The following is a 15026-nucleotide window of genomic DNA, read 5'->3' on the forward strand; positions in this document are numbered from 1 at the left end:
CATAAATTATTTCTACACACAGCACCCCCAGAGGTCAGTACCAGGTGCTGCACTAGAGCTGGCTCAGATGTAAAATATGTATTTATTATTTCGAGAACCACGTTTTCCAGTTATGGCATAGTTGGCCTTTTGAGGAGTTCTTTTTTTTAGATGTTTTACAAGTATTATTTATGCAATTGGATGTTCACTCTGAAATGAATTAGTGGGAAGAAAATATATATCTCTGCAGTCTCAATTATTGGATTCTAGGGCCAGATATATTAAGCATTTTAACTGTTACAAATGCTCCAATTCGGCTTTTGCTATTGTTAAAATGCTTTCTTAGATGTACGAACCCCAGTCTACAAGTTGGAAAACGATCAAAACTCCTAAAGTGGGATTCCAAATGTAAAAGAATTAGGCGTGGGAAAGGCGTGTTGTACGTGTCCCTTTCAAATAACGACTTGGATTTTATATGTATCAATGTTTTGCGACTTCAATCCAGTCTCAAAATGTTGACATTTTCTCTACACCTCATAGGGGATGGTAATGCACTCGCAAATGGAAAGTGGTCTCCTTGGGTTTCCTTTCCCTTTGAGAATGATAAAAAAAATTTGCTCTAGAGGTCCAACTTTTCAACTTAAAAAGAAATACATCTTTTCCTGTAAGGAAAATAAACTTGCATTTTAAATAAAAAGTTAGTTTTGTTTAAAAGCAATCACAGACATGGTGGTCTGCTGAGCCAAGCAGGTCTTAATACCTGCTTTAGGCTCCAATATTATTACGTTGCCATTTGCAAGCTACCTCATTAACATTCATGCCGTAGGTCAGATTGGAATTTTAACCCGTTCCCTGCTCATGACGGAACCACTCCGTCATGAGCCACGGGCGCCGTGTGCTCATGACGGAGTAGTTCCGTCATGCTGTGGCCGTTGGCGGCCGCTCCGCCCACGCGGCACTGATTCCCCGCCTGTGCCGGCGATCAATGCAAGTGGGCGGAGTCATGACGGAACCACGCCGTCATGAGCACAGCTCGCCCGTGTTCAATGCAAGTGGGCGGAGTCATGACGGAACCACGCCGTCATGAGCACTGCTCGCCCGTGACTCATGACGGCGTGGTTCCGTCATGAGCATGGCGGCGCCGCGCTGACCCTAAACCCCCCAGCGCTGCGGAGGAATTCGTGCCGCGGCGAAGGGCTTAACTATGAGCTGACCTATTAGTCGTTTGTTTCTTAAAACCCATTACTGCTCAAAATAGCAACCAGTAAATAGTACATCTGTGAAGGGAAATGAGCCCCTGTTGTTCATCATATCTAGCTCACTGATTTGTAGAAGCAATCACAGCTGTTCTAACATTCCCACTCATTTGGCATTGCTCATTGCCATGTAGCGTCGAATCACTTTAACAAGCAGACGCATCCATTTTAGCACTCTAGGGGAAATATTTACATTCGTGAGGCAATGTTACCAGTACGCCAACGAGGAACTATGCTAGTGCAAAGAAGTGGGAAACCCCACAAACTACTTACAGGCCAATAATCGGGAACTCTGAAAGGCTATGCTTGCATATTAAAACTACACACACATCTGAAATACACATTTATGTTTAAGAAATTCTATGCAGGAGCACTAAACAAGCCCATGTAGTGAATGTGCTCAGAGCAGAGGTGCAAATGTCAGGGCAGCGCGACTCTCTCGATTAGGCTGCGATTATAATTAATGAATGTTAACGTTATTTTATGTTATGTCGTTTAGAGATCCCGCCCAATTACTGACATTGGGTTTATAATTCACCCTAGTTTGAAACATGGTAATTTTAAAGCTTTGCGAATAGTTTGGCTGCAAAGTTGTCATCTGCGTATTAAGCACGATTTGCTTTTGAAATTATGATAGACGAATATTTTCGGCATTTTATTATAAAGATTTTCTTTAATGCATACACTTTCCTACATTACTTTGCCCTTCAGTGGTCCAGCTGTTTCATGTGACCTTCTTTTTCCTAATTAGGTCTCGTTCAGATGGTTCCAGATGCCACCACCCTGGCAAAAATCCACAGGAATTCAGGAATTATCGGGCCATTAAAGGAAAGCACAATTCAAAAATGGTTTAATCAAAAACACCCTATGAAAGCCAGTTACCAAAAGGTATGTTAGATATAAAAGTGTTCTAGTTATCGTTTTTTTGTTGTTGCAGTTTTGAACAATGTTTTGCCCTATGTGTTTTATGCATGCACAAGTAGAGAAATGGATTAAGTTGGTCCTGGGTATTCAAAAACATAAAAAAAAAACATTAAGACAATAAAAGTGGGCTAACTTATTGAGTGCATTTAATTAAAGGCTGATTTATGATCTATTAAAATGTAATAAAATAATCAAAAACGCATTATTTTGGGTAGCCAATAGCCATGCAGATACGTTTTGTCGAAGTCTTATGATCAAAGTAACCCGATAAATAGATAGACGATGATACTACGATTTAGTGTTGGTACTCTTGGCAATACTTGGAATACTGCAGCAGCTAAGAATAGATATTAATTGAAAACATAAGCTATTGGCAGGAGAAATCGAGGTGGATGACTTTGGCAACAGGGGGAGGACGATTAGTATTACCTGCTGCAAGTGTTGTCATCGTGCCATTGAATGAAGGTGAGAAGGAGGGCAAATTTTAAGTTATTCCACCGCTGTGAACATCCTTACGGCAGGGGCGTAACGCTGGTCCCTGCGATCCCCAGTCCTTCAAGGCCCCCCTAACCCATCAGAACATGGGGCACATAATGTTCCCTGCAAATAGTCTCTCATGGGTTTTTTGGAAGACATGGTTCACTAATGTTAGGCCTTAAAGTTTTTAGGATCCGTCCTTTTTGGACAGACTGCTTAGTTCTCACAATACCTCCATGTCCCCCATGGCATTGCATGGTAATCAGCCTTTTTATTTTGTTGGGAGGAACACTTCTATCACCGCTCCAGAAAATGCCATTAAAATAGGTCAGTTTATCTCTGGCTTGACAGAAAAACCTCAAGTGAACCTTTAGTAGGACAACCATTTTTCATATATCTCAGAACACCCTGCAATACCTCGTCATTCACATGTTCTTCTACTCAAGTTTTATTTTTTAATGAAAGGTATGCCTTCATCGTGTACTAGAGCTATGTAAAATTCAACCCAATCTCCACTCACATCTTCTCCAGGCCTGGGCGTAGTTTGCTACGCGGAACTCCGCAAAGTTACAAAAAAACTCAGAGAAGTTCCACGAGTGGCGGAGTGCAGTGCGAACTGAAGTTTGTGCTGGTATTCCTGCCGCTCGGGTAGAAATTCTACCTGAGCGGCAGCTCGCACTCGACAACTTACCATTCACAATCGTGAACTTACCGTTCATGAGCGGGGAAAAAACTCCGCTGCACATCGCGAAGCAGAGTTTTCTGCACACCGCAAGCTCTGCGGAGTGCAGAAAACTCTGCAAACTCTGCGAACGGATCAAAGTTCACTGCCCAGGCCTCACTGCCCAGGCTTCTCTTATTTGCAAAGGTATTCTTTGCTGCAATACTGTCTTTTACCTTGTTTAAAAAATCCTGAAGTCTCATAGACATTCCAGTGATAGGTGTGGACTCTTTAATCATGCCATCAGAAGTATGTAACCTGACCAATGATTAGGGATCACTTCACAACTCACACTGCTTACCCCACACAAAAGATTTAAAATGCTCTAAAGCCCATACGCATGCTAAAGTCTCTCTTTCGATAACCAAGTACTTTTCTTCTACAGCACTAAGAGCTCTAGATGCATATTCTATAATAGGCTCACCCCCTTCTTTTAACTTTTGGGATAAAACCGCATCCAGGCCTTTGGAACTGGCATCAGTAGTGATTACACTAGAGTGGTTACAGTCAAAACCACACATAGCAGTGGCTTTAGCAATGGCTGTCTTTACACCACCAAACTCTTTTCCACACTCCTTACACCAATCAAATGTACTTTTGTTTTTAAGTAACTGTCTAATATGTCTAATATGAAATGTTCTGAAAGAAAAATTCCTTTTATACTTAGCTTAAAATTCTGTGAGTCCTAAAAAAGACCGTACAATATCTTTACTTAACGGAACAGCTGCTAATTGTATCACTTCCACCAACTCCGGTTTAGGTCTCCCAACAGCCACACCCAAAACATGACCCAAATATATCACAGATTTTACAGCAAATTTCCATTTGGAATACTTCACAGTCAAACCCCTCTCATCCAAAATTCCCATATATTAGGATATCATCCTGGAAATAATGGACTTTTGGTATTTTCCCAAATAGCGTATGCATCAATCTGTGACAGAAGGCAGCAGCTGATGCTAGCCCAAAAAGGCATCCTCTTGTATTGATAGCACCCATGGATGTTATAAAAGCAGTGTAACTCTTACAACTTTCTTGCAAAGTGATTTGGAATACACTGCAGAGATGTCTCTTGTGGAAAGAAAATTAGCATTCTTAACTGAAGCCAACATTTCTGATCTCTGGGGCAAAGGAAAGTGATGTATCAAGGCATTATTATTTAGGTGCTGTAGATCAATACACAATCTGATATTTTCATTGGCACATCGGGCCACCAAAACTGGGGAAACCCATTTGGATGATTCTATTTTTTTTTAAAGATATCATCTTCAACCAATTTGTCCAATTCTTTCTCAACTTCTTTTCTGATAGGAATGTTCCGTGCCTTATACACCTTAGGACACACATCTTTTTTTAACGCAATATCATGTTCAAAGTCAGTTAACCTACCAATCTTCCCACTGAACATATTAGAAAACTTTTTAAGCATGGCATTGCCTGTGCACTCTTCTTCATCCACAACCATTACCGGCTCCGGGCTGATTTAACATCATATGCAGTTCTCATTGATCGTACTGTCCTAAAACTGAGGGTCCCTTTTTTCTACATACCCCAGCTCACCAATAGTTTCACAATTGTTTAACCTAAAATCCCATATGTGATAACCCATCAACGCAATTCTTTCTCCTGAGTATCCCTCCAGATTGATATCAGGTTCTTCTAATGTACTTCCCAACTTATCAACAAACTTGAACTTCCATATATTTTCATTAATAATGGGTATATAGAGGCCCTGAATCAGCATAAAGTTGTATACCAATGCCACCAATAGTCATGTCACATAAATCTTTAATTTTAATCATTGCATTGTCAACAATAAATATCTTATTTTCCCCCTCTTTTATATTTAAAATAAATCTTTCATCCATCTGTGTGTCATATGCAGATGTTTCTACCTCCTTGTATCACCCTAAGCTACACACTTTTTTTGTTTCTTTTTCCTTCTACAAACTTTAAAAAATGTCCTATCATCCCACAGTTGGAACATTTTTGTTTAAGGTTTATGCTATTTGCAAGATTTGATTTACACCAAAAATATCTCCAATCCACCCTGTTTGCTTCAAATTACTTCTCTCTGTTCTTTTCATGCTGCTTTATTATCTGTTGGCGGAAATCCACCTTTTTTTGCAGGTTTGTTCATCACCTTACCTATACACTCCTCGCGATTTACATTAGAATCTGCTTGTACTACTTTGGTACATCTGCTTGACATCTCTGCTTTTCTAACAATAGCTAAGATATGCTGTAAATTGCATCTCCATTAAACCCACAACCTTTCTTGCACAGATGGATCCTTAACATGCATTACAACTTGATCCCTTATTAAATCTTCCTGTAGAGACCCAAACTTACAATTTAGCGACAAGGTTCTTAACGCTGCTACGTAATTGTCGATGGACTCATCAGTCTCTTGTATCCTTTGAAATAATGTATGCCTTATGATACCTATGCATACTGTAGGAGACCAATAACGGTCAAAATCAGCATCGGGACAATCAAAACATGTCTATCCCCATCCCCACCAATCCCCTTAGTCATTTGGTCATAAGCTTTTAAACCCTCAGGACCAACACAATGTAGATTTTTTTGGGACATTTTTCCTTGTTCATCAACCGTGTCTCTATAGTTCACAAAGAAGGCTTTTCATTCAGCCCACTTCATACATGGTACACCTCCTGCAGGCCAGAAAGATTGTGGTTGAGCCAAGGAAACATTTTGAGCACACATATGTTGGCAGCCGGAGGACTAATTCACTGTGACCAACAAGCAGTGTCCATTATCCCCCCAATATAATTATAAATGAGGCAAGGAACTGGTTCACTGCTTGGCAGGTGTATAAATACAAATGAGGCAAAGGACTAATTTACTGTATGGCATATGTCCACTCTTCACCCTCTCTACATATTTAATCGCTGTAAAAAACTGTAACAATACCTTGAAAATGTGCCTCCAGTAGTAAAACATTAAGGGAAGGAATGCACCATTTAAATATTAAGGTGTTGTTAAAATTGACACAACCAAACAAAAACGTGATTAAGTCCAATACAAATTCATTTCAAAATGGCAGCATGTTGCGCACAGCGTAAAATGCAATGAAAGAGTAGACCGTGTTCGAAACACATCCAAAATGGCACTAGGCAGCATAAACATAAGCTGGAAAGGCCACGCTAGTAATTCGCAACATGGATGTAGTGATGTGTAGGACCAAGGAAAATCTTCCACATGTCCACAAAGGCTCCTGAGCTCTGAATGAGCATGTGCCCGCAGCAGTTCAAAAGCCATTAACAGCCAACTACTATTAGTCGTAAGTCACCAAATAATAATCTTGAAAATTTGAAACCTCTTCAGCCTGAGATAAGATGCAAATCTTTACCCAAAAATATTATTATGTCATAGATGACTGGATCCAGATGGTATAAACCATCTTCTTGCGAGTCAGCTTAAATTCCTTAATGTAGCATGAAGATTCACTGGGGTGTTGCTCCAGCTCGTTGCCACTTTGTAAAGTAATCGATTTTAGCACAGGATTACTTTTTTTTCCCGGTTTGTCTCCATAACTGTTGCGGTGTCCTACCCCACAATTCCGAACTGGAATACGGTGTGCGCATCATGAGAGCGTGGCACAAACAAACATAAACACAACAGTTTGCTTCCCAGGTAATAAGCCCAAAATCCTGCCAGGTCTAGCAAACAAGTAAAATAAATAAACCTGGGCTCAACCGCTATTGCACAAAACAGACAGGTGCATCTCAACAAAACGTCTATAACAAATTTATCAGTACAGAAACCAAGTCAAAACACAACACAAAAAACTCACAAACACCTTCTAAGAATTCAGAAAGCATTAACAAGAAAACCACCCCCCAAAACACTAACATCCAATGAGAGGAACCAGAGATAGGAATGTTTAAAGTTCAGGGCAAAAAGCACTAGTCAGAAATCATTGTTCATGGTTGACCAGGACCTAAGAACAATTTAGGATGACCATGATGGAGTGGAGGTCAGAGACCCCAAGCTGATTGTCCTGCTCAAAGATTTTACCTTCGGACATAGGGCCTTACTACGGGTTTGGCGGTCTTCAAATGGGACTTCTGAGGAAGACCCCGTTCCAAGGAACTACTGGCCTTCTGGGTGGCGCTAGGTGGTACATGACCAAGATGGCCGCACGCCAGTGAGGCTCCGGCTGCTTGGCTCCTTATCCTTCATCTATCCTTAGTCCCCTGCACCTTGATCTGAAGTGGAGCGGTGCGATTCATCCTCTCTGCCTGCCTGCTGCCTCCGGTGAAGGTTTGGCTGGCGCGCGGTTCTCTGGATCGCTACCGGAGCTGCCTGTGCTGCGAGGCGAGATCTGCTGGGGACTTGCTTGGAGCCCTGCCCGGGGGCGGCGGCTACTCGAGTGCCGCTGCGCCCACGTGGCTGATGGGCCGCTTTGGAGGAGGTGAGCCCCGGGGAGCGTGATCCTGATGCGGGCACTCCTGCTGGCCGCTCGTGCTGTCCTGAATGTCATCGCTGCCTGCTGCTGCCTGTTGATTGATGTGGGAATGGTGAGTGCGGCGCCGGCGGCTCCTGGTCAATCCATCGCGGGCTGCACTGGTGGACTTCGGCGGCATGGCGAGGTAGGGGGGGCGATTCCTGTGCTTGACTGGAGTGATGGCTTGGCCTGGTAGCGGGAGTCTGGGACCTCGCGCTGTCCCCCCCACGTGCCGCCTCTGTGAACATCTTTGGACCTTTCCAGTGCTGCCGGTTTATTGATCGGGCCCTGTAACACCGTGCCTGGCTTTTTGCTCCTGGTGGTGCTGGGTCAGGCCTCTGGGGTGTTGCCAGGTTTACCCTTGGCCAGCGCCTGGGCTCTCGCTTTCATCTGCCTTTTCGGCGACGTTGTTGGCTCTCCGTGTGGGCACTGGGGGTTCCCCGGGGCAGTGCTGCTACAGCCTGACTGCCCGCAGCTGGTGAGTTGGCCCCTCTCAGCATCGCACTCTACGAATCTGCCTGGTTGGTGCTTCACCCGGACTGCACACTCCTGTCTGCCTGACCCCAGGGCTGCATCGGATCTATTGACATCTGCCTGCAGGCTGCCGACTGGCTGGGGTTCGTGGCTTGGACTGCCTGCTCATCGGTGGGGCTCGGCTGTGGCTGGTTTGGTATACGTGACCGCCTCTGCAGGGGAGTTCCCCGCTATGCCTCTATTATATTAGCCTCTGACGGGTTGGTTGGCTCCCCACGTGGGCCCCTGCGGGGGCTTGCATTCTCTCCCGCAGCTTTGGGCTGCTTGAACCGTCCGGGACTATTGCGGGGGTGCGGTGGTCACTAGGCGCTTCGGGCATTTTGGTGCTCCTGGTTGCTGGCCGCAAGGGATCATTACCCTTGTGGGCGGACTGCAGGTCCTTCCTGCTGCCATGGGGAACTCGGATGGACGTCAGTCCCGACTGGTTTTTGACACCAAGAAGGCGGCCACGCGATCAACGCCGGATGACTCGACCCTGGAGGCTGGTGCAGCGTCGCAGTCACAATTATTGACCCAAGGTGATGAGGTCAAGGCGTTACTCCTCGCCTTACAGCATGGCATATCTGACTTATCAGGCAAGATGGACACAATGAACTCTCGTCTGGACTTTCTTGTCCAGAAGGTGGATAAACACGACGGGCAGACTATGGAGGCCAAGCGCCGCATTTCGGAGGATGAGGATACCACAGCACAGGTGCAGAGACAGGTGGCACAAATGGACAAACTCCTCAAGGTGATTGCCGCTAAAAATGAGGATTTAGAGGCTCGCAGTCGCCGGAACAACATCCAGATTATGGGTTTCCGGAGACCACCAACACGGGCCGCATGGAGGAGTATGTTGAGCGGCTGCTGCGCGGCGCCAGTGATGGGCATCCTTTCACTGCCCAATTCATCGTGGAACGGGCTCATCGCTCTCTAGGGCCGCGTCCTCCGGTTGGTGGGCCCCCCAGGCCTATTGTGGCCTGACTTCTCAACTATCGCGACTCGGCCCTGCGACTAGCGCGAGAGCAGAAGTCCTTACAATATGATGACATGGAGTTCACTATCTTCCCGGACTTCACCGTTGCAGTTCAGGAGGCGTGCCACAAATTCCTGGGAGTCAAACAGAATCCCCGCAAGGCCCAGATTGAGTACGCGCTCTTTTACCTGGCGCGCCTCAGAGTTTCACACCGAGGGAAAACCATCATCTTCACCCGCATCAAGTAGAGGACTTCCTAAAATCGCTCCCCTGACATTATCCAGGTGGTGTGTCGAGTGGTCGGGCCTCTGTGTCGACTTCTCCTTCGGCGGACTAAGGTCTCTTGGGCGTCTGTGGGCTGAGATGGCGACTCCTGGGCTCCTCGAAGTGCTCTCTCTGCTCCTTCTGCCAGACGGCTTTTGTGACTGTGGCGGGTCCTATCTGGTGGCCTTGCAGTACTCCCTTGCTGGGGCCCTTGAACTTACGCCTGCTGGATGAGCACAGATAGAGGCCCACTTGAACTGCTTTTGCTGGGACTGTTCTACTTCCTCTTTAGTTGTTTTGTGACCAAGCCTCTTCAATGCAGAGGGTAACCCTATACGCATAGCCAAGCACCCCTCTCTCTCCCTTACCTGGGTCTTCCCCCTTTGGGACACTGAGTCTTTGGTTGACCGGGCTGTGGGTGGAGAGGTTTCTGTGTGGCCCCTGCGACCCCTTACATGGGTATTCCTTCCCCCCTTCTTTTTGTGGCTCTTCTAAGGGCTGCTTGTACAATCTCATTTTGTTTGTAATGACATGTTCTGGTTTTTAGGGAATTTGTTGGGATGGGGTGCTTCCGGCACGATTGGGGTGCTGTTGTGGGAGGGGGTGGGTGGGGAACTTTCATTGTGGGTTCCAGGTTCCTATACTGTTTATCTTCAAACATACTTACTAGTATACATCGGCACGTATTTATGCATTTTTCTTTGTAGGGTATCTACCAGTAGCACATTCACTACCATGCAATGCCATTGACCACTGACCCGTTAGACCTAAACCTACTCATGTGGAATGTTAGAGGACTAGGGGACCCCCGGAAGCGTTGTCAGCTCTTGGCCTATCTTGACAGACATCATGTTCATATAGCGATGCTTCAAGAGACTTATACAGATCCCCATAGATTGACTTGCTTTGGAGGCAGGTGGGCTGCAGTTCGGGTCTTCTCTTATTCTATGTATTCACGTGGCACCCTGATACTAATCAAAAGGGGGAGAGGCCGGGGAGGGCATTGGCCGCGGAGGTGCGACAACCTCGCTTCTCTAATTATATCCTCGACATCTTGGATGCTGCGGGAACGCCACACAGAGATAGCCGTGATATTTTGCTGGTCTTCACCTCCTTTTACGAGGACTTGTACACTTCGCGCCGGACTGCACCCCTAGACTTCGCTCCTTTCTTTTCAAGATATCACTCTTGGCTGGCTGGGGAACTTCCAGCGTGAATTTCTGGATGCACCTTTTGAAGGAGATGAATTTCGAGAGGCAATCATGAAGATGAAGTCAGGGAGGGCCCCGGGCTCTGATGGTATGCCCGTGGACTTTTACAAGGCCTACATGGAGCGGTTAATACCCATATTACGGGAGGCTTTGGAGGCTCAGCTCCTTCCGGACACCATGAGTGAAGCGTTCATCGTCTCCCTCTTGAAACCTGGCAAGCCTGCTGACCGATGTGATTCGTACTAGGCCCCTGTCCCTTGTCAATACCGACGCAAAGATCCACGCGAAGCTCCTAGCGAACTGGCTCAGTCTCCTGATGGAGAAACTGGTTTTACCTGACCAGGCGGGTTTCATACCAGGCAGGGCAACCTCCCACAACCTACGCACCCTGTTCTCCGTCATGCACAACGTCGATCCCCAAGTGGCTCTCGTTGCGGTCTTTTTAGATGCCACGAAAGCTTCTGACTCGGTGGAGTGGGACTATCTGTTCACCACTCTTCAGAATATGGGCCTTTCTGTTCGGTTTTTGGCCTGGATACGCCTGCTCTATAGTTCCCCCACTGCTAGGGTGAGAATAAATGGGCATATCTCTCCGTCCATTAGGCTCACGAGGGGCACCCGGCAGGGCTGCCCGCTCTTGCCGCTTCTTTTTGCCTTAGTAATGGAGCCACTTGCGGTGAAACTCAGGCAGTATCATCAAGAGAAAGCCCTTCGGTGCCTGCTCCGTCCCATTTTGATTTCCTTATATGCGGATGACGTCACTCTTTATGTGAAGCATCCCCAACATAACCTTAATCCGCTGTTGCGGGAATTTGTGTGCTTCGGTGGGCTTTCAGGGATCACAATCAACTGGGCTAAATGCCAGATATTTCCGCTAACCGCGGCGGCGGTGCCATTTGACATTGACTACCCAATTGAATGGTGTACGGAGGAGGTGCGGTATTTGTGGGTGCAGATCACTAATGATCGCGAGGAGCTCTTGCGTTGTATCTATGGTTGTGCACTGGAGCACGTTACGGGCTGCATTAATAGGTGGATAGCCCTTCCCCTCACTATCGCGGGGCGTATGTCGCTCATCAAAATGATTTTCCTCCCTAAATTTTTATACTTATTCTTAAATATACCATTGTATCCCGGCAAACCCTTTTTTAAGATGCTTCGGTTGGAGCTCATTCGACTAGTATGGGGGGGCAAGCAGCCGTGTCTGCATTGGGATATCCTTACTCGTACCTACTCGCAGGGAGGATTCGATGTACCTAACTTCGAACTCTACTATCTGTGTGCTCAGGCGCACTTCGTGCATTATTGGTTCCACCCCCCCTGGTACATGCCTCAGGTGGCTACGGAGCACTGGCTGACACATCCCCTTCCACTGGACGGGTTCCTCCTGTCTTGCCCTGCGGGCCGCCCGGAAGAACTATCTTCAGTAGATTGCACTGTCAGGGCCTGGCAACATCTCTCCCACTTACTCAGGGTGCTGATGCTCTACTCTCCATTGCTGCCTCTCACGTATCATCCCAAAATGCCCCTACTTCAAGAGGGAATTTTCTCTCAGACTAAGACCAAGTTTGACATTACTTGTTGGGGAGACCTTTATTTGAACGGCAAATTCAAGACCATGGCACAACTCTTTCAAAAGACCCCACCCTCCCCTATGGATATCTTTCTCTATGTGCGCTTGCGACAGGGCATAAGGGACCACACACCATCATACCCATAGGATCCCCCACGGTCGCTCCGCTTCACCACTTACTGCGCGCACCTGAGGCCTCGCACCTGGTGTCCACCCTATACCATAGCCTATACATGGACATGGAATACGCTCCGTGCCCTGCACGTGCCAAATGGTGCGCTGACCTGGGACATGACATTACTGACTTGCAGTGGGTTTACTGCTGCAAACAGACTGAGTTCAGGTCCTCAAATAGCCGGTTGCGCATTACCCACTACAAATTTCTCCATCAACTGTACTATACACCCATCCATTTATATCGCTATGGGCTGCGAGACAGCACACAATGTGATAGGTGCAGATCAGATAATGCAGACTTTTTACATTTGTCCTGGGATTGTGGGGAAGTGCACACATATTGGCAACAGGTTTTTGATGCTTTGGAGCTCATGTTACCCCTGACGCTTCCGAGATCCCCCTTACTTGCACTGCTGGGCTACACTGCTGAGCTGCCTGCGGCACCCCGTAGATTCATCACTGTTGTTACGTTGTTAGCCAGACACAGGGTAGCTTGTAGATGGGGTAGGGGCAGGGCACCTAAGTTTAAGGACTGGCTCAGTGACAAGATCCTTTGGCTGGAGCAGCTGACCACCTATGTGGATCTCCTCCCTGCGCCCGCCAGACCCCGTGACATATGGGCTCCCCTCACCTCGTATCTCATGGAATACCCTGTCAGCCCTGCTGTTGCTTAGCACCCACTCTACTCATCGTCTTATACAGTTAATTCCAGATGTACTCCCTGTACGCTTTTGTGGGACGCCCTGCCGAGGGGGGGGGGGGGGTTGCCTGTTTTTTACCCTTTAGCGAATGAGTACTGTTGCATCATGGATCTGTATCCGCGCATTGGTGCTGATGCCGGCACTTGCATTGGTCTCCATTGAACTTTGGACAGTATACCTCCACGAACTTACTGATATGGTGTATGTGATTGGAACCCTTGTACCATGTTGATTGTGCTCCGATGGTATTATATGTACTGGAACCCTACTGTAGATGTAGTTTGTTCGAAAAATGGATAAATAAAGTTTAGAAAAAGAGAAAAAAAAACATCGACCTGTGTTTTACCTTGACCTGTACTTGTAATTTACACCCAGATGCGGATGACTACATGTGTATTCATAGCTTCTTGCTACTTGGGATTTCATTAGTCAGCAATTCAAACATTGTTAGACAGGCCTTCATCATTGTAAATATTATAAATATCAGCACTTAAATCCTTTCAATCACATCCCATCATGAGCACTTCCTTGAGCACTTATTTCACTTTACGTTCACTGGAGCAACCATTGACATTATGAAATTATAATATAAAATTCAAGATAAATGCTCTATAATTTGCCATGGTTTAATTAACTTGTTGAATGTGGGTGTTATACAAAGATTCCCTACAAATATAGGTAGGTTGGACCTAAGTACAATTTAGGATGACAATGATGGAGTGGAGGACAGAGACCCCAAGCTGATTGTCCTGGTCAAAGATTTTACCTTCTGACTTAGGGCCTTATTACGAGTTTGGTGATCTTCCAATGGGACACCACTGTGGTAGTTCCAGGAAGACCGCAAAGCTAGTGGTAAGGCCGCCTGCTGGATTATACTTTAATGCAGGGCAGGCGGGTGGTGCTGCAGTGATCTCATGACAGCAGGTGTCTTAGGCTCATAGGAGAGTCGCAACAGCATACCCCCGCGTAAAAGTGCCTGCAGCCCATTCTTGCGCGGTGTGACATACACCATGTTGTGCATGCCACGCCTTGGAGGATCGAGGGTGCAATTCCAGGGAGGGAACTATATGTACCAAATAACCCTTCCACCAGACCAGTATTGCTTCTATATGGGCCTACCCAGGCTGACCCTTGCTATATTCATTAAATCATAAGCATATACATACTGTTGTTTATCTTTTTGTCAGATTGTAAATACTTGTTAATATACTTTACCAGTGGTAATTTATTTTCTCATTTAATTATGGAAAATTACATACGTAAAAACATATTCTGAGAGCACCACAAGTCCATAAGTGCTTGTGTACAATTTTTCTACATAATAACAAAAAAACGTAAAAATTGTCTTATGCAGATAGAACAAATAGACAATTATACAAATATGACAGCACATAAGTTAAAAATATGCTACCCTCTGAAGTCAACCACACATGACCATTCTCACCTCACATATACCGACACTCTAACATTGCCTCATCTCATACTTATGCTACACTTCCAGTTACATAGACTGCTGGAAGTAACAGCAGTTATATATCAAAATAATTTTCCGTTATGGTGTATTTATATAATTGTCTATTTGCCAAACAATTTTAATGTTTTTGGGGTCAGGACACATATACTGGGGCCTGTGCAGCAGTGTACTGAGTTGCTGAACTAGTAGCAACAGTCCACAAGAAATGGGGCACCTGCACAAAAAAGGAACTTATTCACACCCCATGGTGGGAAAAAGCGTTTACAATGCAGGCATTAGCACACAATGTCTTTATCACGCATCGTT

General features: G+C 45.9%; 1 protein-coding gene across 11 annotated transcripts in view; it reads left to right on the forward strand.

The window, feature by feature from the left end:
• The window catches only part of PIK3C2G (phosphatidylinositol-4-phosphate 3-kinase catalytic subunit type 2 gamma), a 2048585-nt gene that overhangs the window by 1559160 nt on the left and 474399 nt on the right, over positions 1-15026 (forward strand). For all 11 annotated transcript variants that reach the window (XM_085652678.1, XM_085652687.1, XM_085652677.1 and 8 more), the window contains one exon: positions 1987-2123. In XM_085652678.1, the coding sequence (XP_085508804.1) occupies positions 1987-2123 (137 nt within the window). The remainder of the gene's footprint in view (positions 1-1986; positions 2124-15026) is intronic.

This window comes from Triturus cristatus, chromosome 4_1 (assembly GCF_964204655.1).
Source record: "Triturus cristatus chromosome 4_1, aTriCri1.1, whole genome shotgun sequence".
In the NCBI taxonomy this organism is placed as follows: Eukaryota; Metazoa; Chordata; class Amphibia; order Caudata; family Salamandridae; genus Triturus; species Triturus cristatus.